The sequence below is a fragment of the Pelecanus crispus genome, chromosome 6, assembly GCF_030463565.1.
Source record: "Pelecanus crispus isolate bPelCri1 chromosome 6, bPelCri1.pri, whole genome shotgun sequence".
Taxonomy (NCBI): domain Eukaryota; kingdom Metazoa; phylum Chordata; class Aves; order Pelecaniformes; family Pelecanidae; genus Pelecanus; species Pelecanus crispus.
The window spans coordinates 3,609,656-3,622,417 of NC_134648.1; the positions used below are offsets into that span (position 1 = coordinate 3,609,656).

The 12,762-nt window shown below is 38.7% G+C and overlaps 1 protein-coding gene across 4 annotated transcripts in view; it reads left to right on the forward strand.

Annotated features, from left to right (window-relative positions):
- SHANK2 (SH3 and multiple ankyrin repeat domains 2) overlaps positions 1 to 12,762 on the forward strand; it is a 319,997-nt gene that overhangs the window by 31,733 nt on the left and 275,502 nt on the right. For all 4 annotated transcript variants that reach the window (XM_075713335.1, XM_075713336.1, XM_075713337.1 and 1 more), the window contains one exon: positions 9,967 to 10,033. In XM_075713335.1, coding sequence (XP_075569450.1) covers positions 9,967 to 10,033 — 67 coding nt within the window. The remainder of the gene's footprint in view (positions 1 to 9,966; positions 10,034 to 12,762) is intronic.

Below are 12,762 nucleotides of genomic sequence, written 5' to 3' on the forward strand. Positions count from 1 at the left end.
ATTTTTGTACACAGTATGCTAACATGTGCTGGCAAATTTGGGAACAGTAGCAGCACCATGCTTTTGGAGAAAAAAATTTCAGTGGTGAAGAAACTGTCTTCGAAGGACTATTTAAAGGATAGTAACATTATTGTGCTTTGTTGTATCAAGAACTGATGAAGATGAAATTATCTTTCAAGCCGGTAACGTACAGAAAACATCCAAAAGGTAAAGCTAATCCTGCTATCCGATGAAATAGAAAGTGGAGACTAGAAAGAGAAAGAAAAAACCCCCATACTTTGGGGTTTAAATTAAGCAAGTTTCAAGAAGGTTAAAGGTGATGGTTGCTGATATTTTGCCATCTACTGGACATCAGCTATATTAATATACAAAGTTAGTTCCTTTCAAAATGCGTAATATTAAGCTTGTGTTACATTATATAATTAAAATTGTTAAGAATTTTTTTCTGTCCAGGAAAGAAGCATGTATGAAAATGCTGAGTGTGATTTTTTTACTTATAGTCCTTCATAACATTACAATAGAGAAATTTAGGAAAATTGCCAGCATTTTATTGTCCTGGTAGAGAATGTGGGTTATTTCTGCACTTAATATAAATCTTTACTGACTATTATTTAAAGAAAAAAATACTAAATTTTACTGCTTTTCTTTATTTCATGTGTATCTTATTTTTCTTATTTCAGTTTTACTGAAACTTGAAAATGTTACACCTGAAATAAAGCTTCAAATTGATAAAATTAATTTTATCAATTAATTTTATTTTATCAAATAAAACCTTTCAGTTCTGATATATTTTCAACAAAACCATTATTATCTTATTATATGTACAAAATATTACACAACTATAAACTTCTCAAAATAGTAATTTGCTTCTGACATATTTCTAATTAGATGTATTACATTTCAACTTCAAAACCGATTACTTTTTAATAAAGTTTTGGAGTGTAAATGTGAATGTATGTCTCCATAATGTAAACATATGTATCTTCCTGAGGTCATGTTTCATGTCATCTATATTATATGTACCCACGAGCGCTGTTAGAAAAAGAGAGTGAATTAGTGATATTAATAGTATATTAGTCAAGCATTTGGTTTTATTTTATAATGAGGTGAACTAAGAAGCTTCCGCTAGTTTTATTCTACAATGTGATAGCCTCAAAGTCAAAAATCAACTGTAATCAATACAACTAGAAAATGTGGGATCATACTTTGCCCTTTAATTTTGGAAAGTGAAATACAGAATTCATGATTATTCAGCATTCCTATTTTAGATTATGTAGTTATTGTAACTGTATAGAATTTTCCAACTGGTTCAGAAAAAAAAACCCATTTTGTTGTATTTATTGAACTCTTAATGTCTTCTCTAATTGAAAATACCTAAAGTCTATGTTGTGATTTGAGCTCAGAACAATACTTGTCAAATTGTCACATTTTGCCAAGGTATCACAAAAAAATGTATTTCCAAAGGAAACTGAGTTCTCAATATGTTCTTGTATTTATTGAATAAATAATATTTGTACTTCATGTACAAGCTCTCTGAAATTGCATAAGAAACCAATAGTGTTTGCTAAGTACATTTTTCTCCCACACCTATGGAAAAGAAATTTGGAACGCAGATTGCTTCTTGCTTTTCCAAACTGAACTCCATCTGTACCACTGAAGAGAGTTTTGAAATCTACATGCTGCTCATATATGAGAGCAACGAATGCATATCAGTGTAAGATTCTTTTATTTTTTGGAGTCTGCAGGGCGTGCTGCATGATTTTGTGTCACTATTTATCGGGGATGGAACCTCATCGTGCTGTGTGCTGCACAGGCACACATGAAAGCAGGGTCTTTGCACTTAACAACCTAAATTTAACTTTCTAATGTCCTGGTGGGTGACTGCTGCATACTTGATGGTACACTGTGAGAAACTTCAACGTGGCGTTAGACTCCAAAAACCCTTTACCTCTTCATTTTATTAGGGAGAGCTTTTCTTTTGAGAGGACACAATAGAAATATGTTGAACTACGTTGCCGTTTCATTGCCCCCCAGTAAGCACCATTAGATTTTCATATCAAATTAAAAAGGTTTCTGTCTCCAAAGGTCATCATTATAATGGAAGGGTTTAGAGATTGCCTTGCTGTTGGATTATCACCTCTGTATTGATATTGCGGCTGTTGGGTGAATTGTTGATATGATTTTTGTCTGGAAACTTAGGCTTATTAAAAATGATAACATTTCTTATATTTTTAATATTAAGAAAACATGTCCTAATTGCGACACGCAGAAAAGCTTTTCAGGCAGCCTTTCGTTAAGGAAGTGATCCCAACCATTCCTCTTAAAACCACTTGTGTTAATTTCTCATGAGTCCCTGCTGCTTGTGAGTCCTGTTGCATAATGGCTGTGACTGCCTGAATGGGGTTTCTTCATTGTTAAAATAATACAGTCCTTAGTGGTACAGTGAATAATTTATGATTTTGTAAGTCTGTGATTTAAGTGGAAGGCAATTTCTGGAGAGTCTTACGGTTACAGTCTCGTTTACAGCGTTGTATCACCTCCACTCGAAGATGGGAACACGTAGGGTAGATGTACCTCAGAGTATCCTGTATGTCCATCTGCGTTTCCGCTGCTTGGCTGAGACTGAGCAAACTCAAGACTGAAGTCGCATTTTGTTCTGGGGTGGAGCTATCCCCTTTCATGTATGGCGCTACACCTGAACTCATTGCTCTTCCACACTTTCTTGAAAGACCATCATTTAGTGAGCTCTGCTGGGTAGCGGAGACAATGGGAGGGTGAAACGTCAGCCCTGAAGGAAAGAGTAGTGATATGTACTTTCAGCAGGCAAGTGAAATTGTCTGGAAGAGAAGAGAAGGGGGAGAAAAAGGCGGTGGGGAGTGCTGACTGTTTTAGCGTGAACCGCTTTTTGTGAATTGCAGCTACAACTGGGCAGCCCAAGCAGCTTTCCCCGCTCTCCATTTAGGCAGAGCATTTTAAAGCTTTATGTCTCGCCTGGTCTAAAATTTAAGCATGTGCCGAAGAAAGTGCAGCAGCCTTGATTGAGAGTGAAACATGAACTGAGAGATGCTCTCCTGACTCCCATGTAGAAAGTTTGTCAAAGTTCATTGGCTGGGTTTAAGAGGGGACAACTTCAATTTCTGTCCTTTGTATTGTTTCTTATTGTGTGGAGCAGTTTGTTCCAAAGAGCGATAATGTAATACTAGTTTTGGTGCTTGCCTTTCAGGGACTAACCTATAAAGCTCTAAAATTGTATTTGCTAACAGGCTGCAAAGATCGTGCTCTAATTTAATATAAACTCTACCTGTGATACGTTTCAAGAGCGGAAAAAATCAATTGTGAAAGGTTAGTGACAGGTAAAGTGTATATATAATTTCCAATTTCCCAGAAGGAACAAAACACTGCATTAATCACAATAAAAAAAAATCTAAATACTTGAACGTAAGTAATTGATATATTGACAACTGCATTTAGGAGGCTGAAAAGAGAGACGTTGGTGAGTCAGTGCTGCTACTTACATTTGGTCCGGAGTCTGAAAACATTAGGAAACTCTGTCGCACTGAAACCTGTAACTGGACATCTGTCAGGTTCCACTGTTTACACAAAGTAGTCTTATTTGCCATCATTTAAACTAAATTTCTTTGGGGAACAAGATTCAGGAAAGCAGAAATAACCAGATGTGTCAAATGTTTAATTTCCGAATTGACTTCTGAAAGCCGGCTTAAACACTGCCTGTATCCAGAGGGAACATTTCTGCCTGTAAATATTGGAAAACCAGAGGACAGGAATAGTGCTATGCCAGGAGAAGGAAATACCCTCCTAAAGGTGCCTCACAGTTGGAGTCTTTCATTCCTCGCCCAGTGCCCCGTGCTGAACTTGGCAATCGTGTGGTGCCCTCATCTCCTGCCTGCTCCCCCCAGCCTCTGCGTCACAGCTACTTCATTCATTCAAGTTTCTACTTCACTGAGCCGTCACTTAGTTACCATCCATAGCAACTAGCCAGGAATCAATTAAACTCCTTCCCTTCCTCACTAACTGGGTGGCAGAGCAGCTGGCATCGCCTGGCGTGGCAAAGAGGAAGCTGCTGCGACCAGTTGCATCATTTGAAAGAAACATCTGTCTGTGAGACCGTAAGCGAGCCGACGGGGTGACTGTAACAAGCTTTGCTTCTACCAAGGCAGAGCAAATATCTGTAGACACACAGAGGTGCTGGCCACGCTCTGCGTGACGGACGCCGGCATGGCCACCGGCTCTGGTCTCCGCGCGGCTGCCTTGCCCAGTCGTTAACCCCGTGGCTGGGCCCTCCACGGCCCTCTGAGCGTGTCTCAGCTGTGACCGGCTCGGTGACTCCATTAACGTTTTGTTCCCATGACATTAGGAAGACAGGGTGTTGTGGAAATAGGCGGCGATACTGCCAGTCTAGCTTCCTTTTCTGATTTTGTATGAGTTACCTCCTACTAAGATACGTCTTCCTGCTTAGCTTTACTTTCTGCTCACTTCCGTGTTGTAAGCGTATGTACTTATTCAGGGCAGTCATGCATGTTAGCAAATGTAATTTGAATATCATCAGGTGTCCGTGTTAACACTCTCAGTGGGGTCAGTTAAACTTGGAGGGGAGGGAGCTGATAAATGATTCGCTTTGGTTACTACCACTCATATAAAATTGCCTCTAATGATGGCTAGAGGTAAAGAAGGTTCTTGGTAAAAAAACCCAAGAGAGTTTCTGTTGTCTGTGTTGTACAGACGAATATATGGCGGAGGTCCCAACCAAATGTCAGGGCAGCAGATGAAGATCCCGGTGTGGGTCTGCAAGCGCTGTACTTGAACTACTGAGTCACGCTTTTCAGCTGGACTTGGACTGACACCGTGCTGTGACGCCGCAGCTGCAGTCTTTCTGATTCTGGAGCTGGTGCAAAGTAAATACTCCTTTGAAAAATAGGGGAAGAAAATGTGGGTTTTAGTGGAAATTGTAGATGAGTGATTTTTTTTTTTTTTTAAGACGATGCACGAACAGTTTTTATCAGGTTTACAGAATAATGTGACTAAGGACACACAGATTTTTGATGTAAGATAAGTGTCTTGTCTGTGGCAAAAGGACGAAATGAAAGGACATTTGGTGCAGGAATGAAAGAACCTGAATTATAGTAAGACTGCTGTATATGCAGTTTTTAAAAATCTGCAATTTTTGAAGCTTCAGCATAACGGAGTCTGTAGATAGCCTCTAGTTGTAAAGTGCTACCTCCAGCCTTTCGTGGTAGTATTTCATGTCTGTAAACATGCGTGTGACGCATTTTGATGACTGGAATCCAGTTCCTACTGGAATAGGAAAAGAATCTTTCACTGTAGTTTTCCTGGCTGTGCCACTTTTTCACTGTGAAAAAAGAGATGTCTTGTGATCCAAAAAAAACCCCAAACAAAACCTTCTTTCCTGACATAACCTCTCAATTAGAAATCTAGCACTTGACTACAGAATGTCCTGAAAAGCAAAATATGGCTATTTAAAACCATGTAAATTATGAAGCGTCTTTTCTGTGAAGATACTACATTCGTATTTTTTTTTTCTAAAGTACAAAGAAATTTAGTACAATTATAGAGTACAGTTACAGAGCTTCAGCAAGGTTCTGATTTAGTTTTCATCTTAATCGAGGGGAGACTTTACACCACCTTAACTTGGTTCAAGCCCTGGATCTTGTGAAGACCATTCCCTTGCCGTAGTACATTCACGCTTACAGTTTTATTGGGACACGCTAGAGCTTTGGTTCAAGATAAATTGTGATGGAAAAGAGGCTGTGGCTGCTGTGCTTTGTAGTTTGCAACTGTAAAAATGGAATGAGAATAATTTTGTATCTTGCAGATTTTTCTCTGACTTCACTTTCTCCCACAGTCTTTACCCACCAAATTCAAGTGAGGTACATTGATGTTATGCCAAGAAATATTTGTACTTTTTAACTTTTTCTTGCTTTCTTTAGATCTTAACATATTTTTCCTTCATTTTTGCTGTTAGAATTTTACATGCTGTTTTTAGCGAATTGAAGTAAATTAAATTGAGAGAAATGATACCTTGAGCTTGCTGAAGCTAGTGCTTCATTCAGAAGCAAGTACAGGAACAATTCTCTGTCAAGCTGTCTCTTAGCTATCTGGCAATATCTCTTTTCAAGTAATAAAATGTGTTTATCCCTTGAACAGCATGTTTATACTTGAGTTTTAAAATCTACTCTGTATCAAAAATTTTTTCATTTGCGTAACATGGCTGCTGTCTAGCAAGCTGCCTGTCACTGGTGAATTCCCTGTTTGAATTTTACATGCTAATTAGGGGTAATGTTGAAGAGAGGTATTATTGCTTGCTTATAATGTAGAGAAAATCCCTGCTCTACGCACAAACGTTGCTTTTATGAACCTGAACCAAGCCAGGCTGCCGAATGTGAAGTTAAAGAGAGAATAATTTCCCCCTGTACTCGGCGCTCGTGAGCCTGCACCTGGAATACTGTGTCCAGTTTTGGGCCCCTCACTACAAGAAGGACATTGAGGTGCTGGAGCGTGTCCAGAGAAGGGCAGCGGAGCTGGTGAAGGGTCTGGAGCACAGGGCTGGTGGGGAGCGGCTGAGGGAGCTGGGGGTGTTCAGCCTGGAGAAGAGGAGGCTGAGGGGAGACCTGATCGCTCTCTACAACTACCTGAAAGGAGGGGGTAGTGAGGTGGGGATTGGTCTCTTCTCCCAAGTAGCTAGTGATAGGACGAGAGGAAATGGGCTCAAGCTGCGCCAGGGGAGGTTTAGATTGGATATTAGGAAAAATTTCTTCAAGGAAGGGGTAGTCAAGCATTGGAACAGGCTGCCCAGAGAGGTGGTGGAGTCACCATCCCTGGAAGTGTTCAAAAAATGGGTAGATGTGGCACTTGGGGACATGGTTTAGTCTAGTCTACCCTTGATTGGTTTAGTGTGGACTTGGTAATGTAGGTTACTGGTTGGACTGGATGATCTTAAAGGTCTTTTCCAACCTCAACGATTCTATGATTCTATGATTCTAATATTTGTACAGCTCTGCAGTTACTCTATAGAGCTGTTTGCCAGGGAGAATCACGGGTTACACTTTAGAAGGAGGCTGGGGGCCAGGTTCTGATACGTTATCCATGCTGAGAAGCGGTTTATTTCAGGAGTAGTTCCTGGAATAAGGGTCTTCTTACTAATGGTTAAAATAGTAATTTTCCGATGGATAATTGCCTCTGTTGGCGATGAGGTGGCAGTGCACCAATTTGCTTCTGTCTCTGTCCTCCCTGATCTTTGCAGATATTATGGCATGCAGAAGTCTTATGAGATATCTAAGAAGAAACACTCTTTTAGTTTTTCAAGCGCAGTCTGAAAGCAGAAGTGGGGTTGAGTTGAACCAGTATTACTGTTGCACAGTAATGCATTTTGCTCCCAAGAATCCAGCAGCGTTTGATGTAACACAACTGAGAAGTGCCCAAAGCAAAGCATTTCCTTACTGTTACTTATTGTAATGAGAAAATAATTACATGATTATCGCTAGTAAGTATGGTGATATTATATGCGGGTTAATTATTTAAAGGACAAAAATGATTATGCTGCACACGCCATGCTCATGGCTGCCTCCTGAGGATTATTTTAAAACACAAGTATACACATATTGATTATAACTGCTAGGTGCTATACAAACATGGAATAGAATTTCTGCCATGAAATAGATACACTTGAAATGAAAAGAAAACGTAATTACTGTATTTAGCCTTTATGTTGGATAGAAAGTTTTTAATGAAACAAGAAACAATTTGACAAGAAAAAAAGACAGAACCTGAAAAGCATTTAAAAAAAAAAGGGGGGGGAGAAACCTGGATTCAGGGCATTAACATGGTAAATGATATGTTCAGTTGTTTGTTTTAAACTTTGCTTGGTAATGTAAACCAGTTCCTCTGATGCAGTATTATACTCCAAATACAGTAGTTTCTTTAAAGTCTTGCTTGTACTCTGCTAGCCAGTAGACTTCACAACCTAAACTAAATCAGTCTGTCTCTCTTCAGACTAACTATTACTTGCTTAGGACCAAAAGATAAATCGGAGATTGCTTTGCTGTGTTTGAAACCATTTGTTTAAACCTGGGTCCTTCCGCAAGGATTTCCAGAGCTGTGCACAGAAAGGGATTCATGAGTGATGGCTGGAAGCAGAAGGACCAATGCAACGGGAGAGTCGGGTCTAAAGAAAGGCCTTAAAATGAAGTTACCAGGAGGACCGTAGAGGGGAGAAAAGAGTGTGATAATTTAACTTTCCACAATCCCATCTAGTTTTATTTAGGAGTGTTGCAGTGAGTTCTTTTTTTCTAAGGCAGTGCGCTGTGCCCGTGCCTGTAGCAGTCTTCCTAGTACTGTGTTTCAATGAGACTTCTTCCAGTGTTGCGGGAAGATAAATGGTAAATCCACCCCGAGCCCTACATGAGATGCGCTAATGGCAGAAGGAGGCATCATGTAAATAATCGATGCTGAATGAAAAGTGCAGAAAATATGTGTAATTATTTTATTTTTAGGTGAAATGGATGTAATGGTCATGACTCATGATTTAAGCCTGCTCTGAGTCTACCATTTAAAGCAGATTTGGAAACTCTTAAATACATAATAGTCAAGATTTTCTGTCTGTAGTTTCTTGCTTGTGTCTAAAGTGTTCATTTTGGAGGATTTCCATATTAGTTTGCTTTTGTTGCTAGTAAATAAAATTGTCCATTCAATTTCCCGCGGCGAGTGCAGAAATAAGGTCTTATGCTTGTTACATGAAGAAATATTACTCACATTAACTGTACTCCATACACCTCCCTAAGAACATTTCAGCACTTTAGTCTTCTTTTGCATTATTCTCCATCCCTGAGATCTGTGGAGTGGTACAAACCAGAAGATAATCTTTGTTGGTCATCAGCTCAGAAATTTCCCTGAATTTTCAATCATTTCTCATGACTGACAGTACCCCTACATCCAGAGGAGTCTTTAAATAAGATTTTTTAAATTTTTTTTTTTTTTTTGGCCTGCACCCTGTGTATGCAGAAGCTTCTATGAGAAAGGTGAGCTTATCCCTTTTATCTACATCAGGAAAGCCACAGTGCCATTAGGGAACAGTATCTGTCATAATGTAAAGCTGCCAAATGGAATCAGAAAAGGCAATTGCTGAATATTCAGGGCAAAAATAGGAGAAGCAGAAAAAGGGAGGAGACAGCAATGGCATAACCAAATCACTTTCCTCATATCCAGTGGAGATGTTTCTCTTTTTAAGTGCATTTAGATAAGAATTTGGAATAGATGGTTACACATCTGTGTTTGACAACCAGGAAATAAATGAAAAAGAAAATTATTATTTTAGAACTATATTTATTAAAACTCTTTAAATTCTATACATATGCGTAAGATCCTCCAGTTCCTTTTTTTTCTAGTCTTTTTTGGAGTCTTAGTGGTAGCTGGATACTTGTAGTTCTTGGTACTTCTTCCCTGGTTACCCCACATACATTGCATTGTAGCCCCTGTTTTCATCGTTCAGGTGAGTAGCGAGGCAGGAGCAACTAAAGGGAAATGATATCTTAAATGTGTCTCTGCGAGCCTCCTCCTGTAGCATTCTCCACACATCAGGATAGCTCCCAAAGCTTTGCGGGTGGTGTGTTCAATGTTCACTGCTGGTTTTGACTGGCACCACATGAAAAGCCACAGCTCGTCTAGCAGTCTCCTGAGACATCCACGATCTGAGTAAACGGGGACCTGGGGGACTGGCAATGCTGCTTACAAATAGATTGAGATATCATTTCTCAACGTTGTTTCAGAAATGTATTGCGTGGAGTAGTTGCAGAATAGAAGTAATAAACAGTTACTCCGCTTTGTGAAATGAAAATACATTTGTATGATGTTTGTCAGTAATGTCACATGCATATTTTCCTACTTAATAAGTGATGGCAATATATTAATTGTAACTATTTTACAATCCTTTAGGTGGCTATAATAGCTGGAAATTTTGAGCTCGCTGAATATATCAAGAATCACAGGGAAGCTGATATCGGTAAGCAAAATATTTACAGACACTGAAAATAAGTTATACATGTTTAAATCAAGATTTTGCAGAGATGTTAAATCTGATTCTATGTGAGATATGACTACAGGGCTGATGACAGTATCGTTCCAGGGAGATTTTAAAAGTAACTTTTCTTTAAAAAATGAAGATGGGGAAAAAGCTGAAATGTATTCAAAATATGCTCTGAAAATGAAAACTTGATAAGTAATGCAAAAGAGTGGTAGGTGCTTTATTAGTGTACATGAGCCAGTTTTCAACAGATTAAATACACATCTGGCCAAATTGGCTCTTGCAGGCTGTTTCAGCATCAGCCTAAAGCAGTTCTCAAGTAGGAATAATTGGTCAAAAGAAGATAAAGAAAGATGCTTCTCCACAATTAAATGAATATATGGCAGAAACTGTCTATCCCTATCCATAAAACCATTTCCTCTCACCGAGTTTGGTGTGTGGCACTGGATGAAGGCTAGCGACAAGTGTTAAGGGCCTTTGACAAAAAACCTTAAGGCTTTTTAAAGATCTTTTTTACATAGAGTTTTGCTGTTACAATAAAGACCAGTTTGATAAAAGTGATTTCTAATGCAGTTTAATTAAAATGAATTAAAATGCTTTAATTCAAGTTAATTAAAGTTCCACAGGAACATCCTGAAGTTGAACGAAAAAAGACATTCCTTTTGAAGCAGGAGGGTCTGGATAGTTGCCTGCACTGATTTAACTTGGTGATGCAAATCTATGACTTGATAGAATTTAATTTATGTGGAAAACTAGGCCAGCTCACATGAAACTTAGGACTGTGAAAGAATTGGTCTGGATTAAGGCCTCATTTCCATTTTCCTTCCCGGTTGCCTATGATCTGCAGGGATATAGTTAAAAATTCTGTGCGGTAATGTGAATTCTCGTAGCGTTACAATACTTTGAACTCTTTGCAGTATGCATTGAGAAAACTGAGGACACATTGCATAAAAGTTTTGTGTAAAAGTCGTAACTTCTGCATAAATGTCTGTGGTGAGTTTGGAAGGTTTTTACATGAGGAAGTGGGATAGTTCCTTTCCATGTAAGAAGTCTTCATCCTTCTGTATTTACAAACAACCTGATGTAAAAAATTAACCAGTTATTCCTAATAGGGTGATCATCTTATTGTTGTTTATATTTACATATGGCTAATGGTTTTATAACTTCGTGAAGATGTTGAAATGAAAGGAAATGGTTGTTTAGATTCGAGTGTTCCCTTTATTTCTGCCATGTTAGTTCTTAATATTTTGGCTTGCGTGGAGTCAGTGCAGAACAAATACTACACAGTATTATGTTTTATGTTTCTCTAAATGGATCTTATTCTCTTAAAAATAGTTGTGTACAATAAAAGAAAAAAACTAGTAAAGGAATGATTTGCCAGTATTAATTGTGCATACACTTACAGTATGAGTAACTGTAAAGTAAAAGTAACACTTACAGTACACTTACAAACAGTAGCCTCTAAACTGGTTTGTGTGAAACCACATTGATGTTAATGTCATCATTTTTTGGACTGACCAGTTCTGCACTACTTTTCATTTCCCCCGACGAGTGCAGGTTCCAAGTTATGTCGGTATGTGGGAGGAATTGGAATGTAGTTATGAAGTAGATGGATGAGACTCAGCCCAGGAAACAAGTGATAGCCACGTGGCTGAGGCTTTAGGCAGAACTGATTATTGCTGATGGTAAAAACTTTCTGTAGGATTAGGTGATTTCTAGAAAAATGCTTAGAAAATATGTTCTATGGGAAGATTCTCCAGCTTTTCCTGATGCCTTCACTTTTCCACTGAAAAATAGAAATATTGGTGCTTCCATGACTCACTTGCATTTTTTACAAGATGGTGGTGGATTGCACATACTGCTCTCTACAACTACCTGACAGGAGGGGGTAGTGAGGTGGGTGTTGGTCTCTTCTCCCCAAGTAGCTAGTGATAGGACGAGAGGAAATGGGCTCAAGCTGCGCCAGGGGAGGTTTAGGTTGGATATTAGGAAAAATTTCTTTACGGAAAGGGTAGTCAAGCATTGGAAGGGGCTGCCCAGAGAGGTGGTGGAGTCCCCATCCCTGGAAGTGTTCAAAAAATGGGCAGATGTGGCACTCTGGGACATGGTTCAGTCTAGTCTACCCTTGATTGGTTTAGTGTGGACTTGGTAATGTAGGTTAATGGTTGGACTGGATGATCTTAAAGGTCTTTTCCAACCTAAATGATTCTAGGATTCTATGATTTAAATTAGTAGGTTTTCTTAAAGAATAAGTATTACATTATGTCATTTCCTCCCAGCTAATTTAATTTAGCTGGACATTTGTCCCTTAAGATTTATTACTTAAAAAAAAAAAAGTGAAGTCATCAAAATGTCTATTTCTGGAATGTCTCCCAGTTTTAAAAAAAAAAAAAAAAATCCAAGAACAATATCCTGAGCAGAAAATCTGAGAGCTAGTATGATGATGAATGTGCAGAATAATGCCAGCATTTAAACTTGAGCAAGTTGGCTTTTCTTTATTTTACTTGTCTGGTTATCCGCTATATTAATGTAGTTTTAGGTGTATTCTGACACGTATCATTTGAGTAATGTACCTGCTTAGAGCCCAGAGGCAACAGAGTGGGAAGGAATAGCAAGAGCTTGAGAAGTATCCTCATGAAGATAAGAAGGACAGATCATACTATGGCGTCTCTTGACAAACGTTTCATCTTTCATCCCTCAGAAAGTGT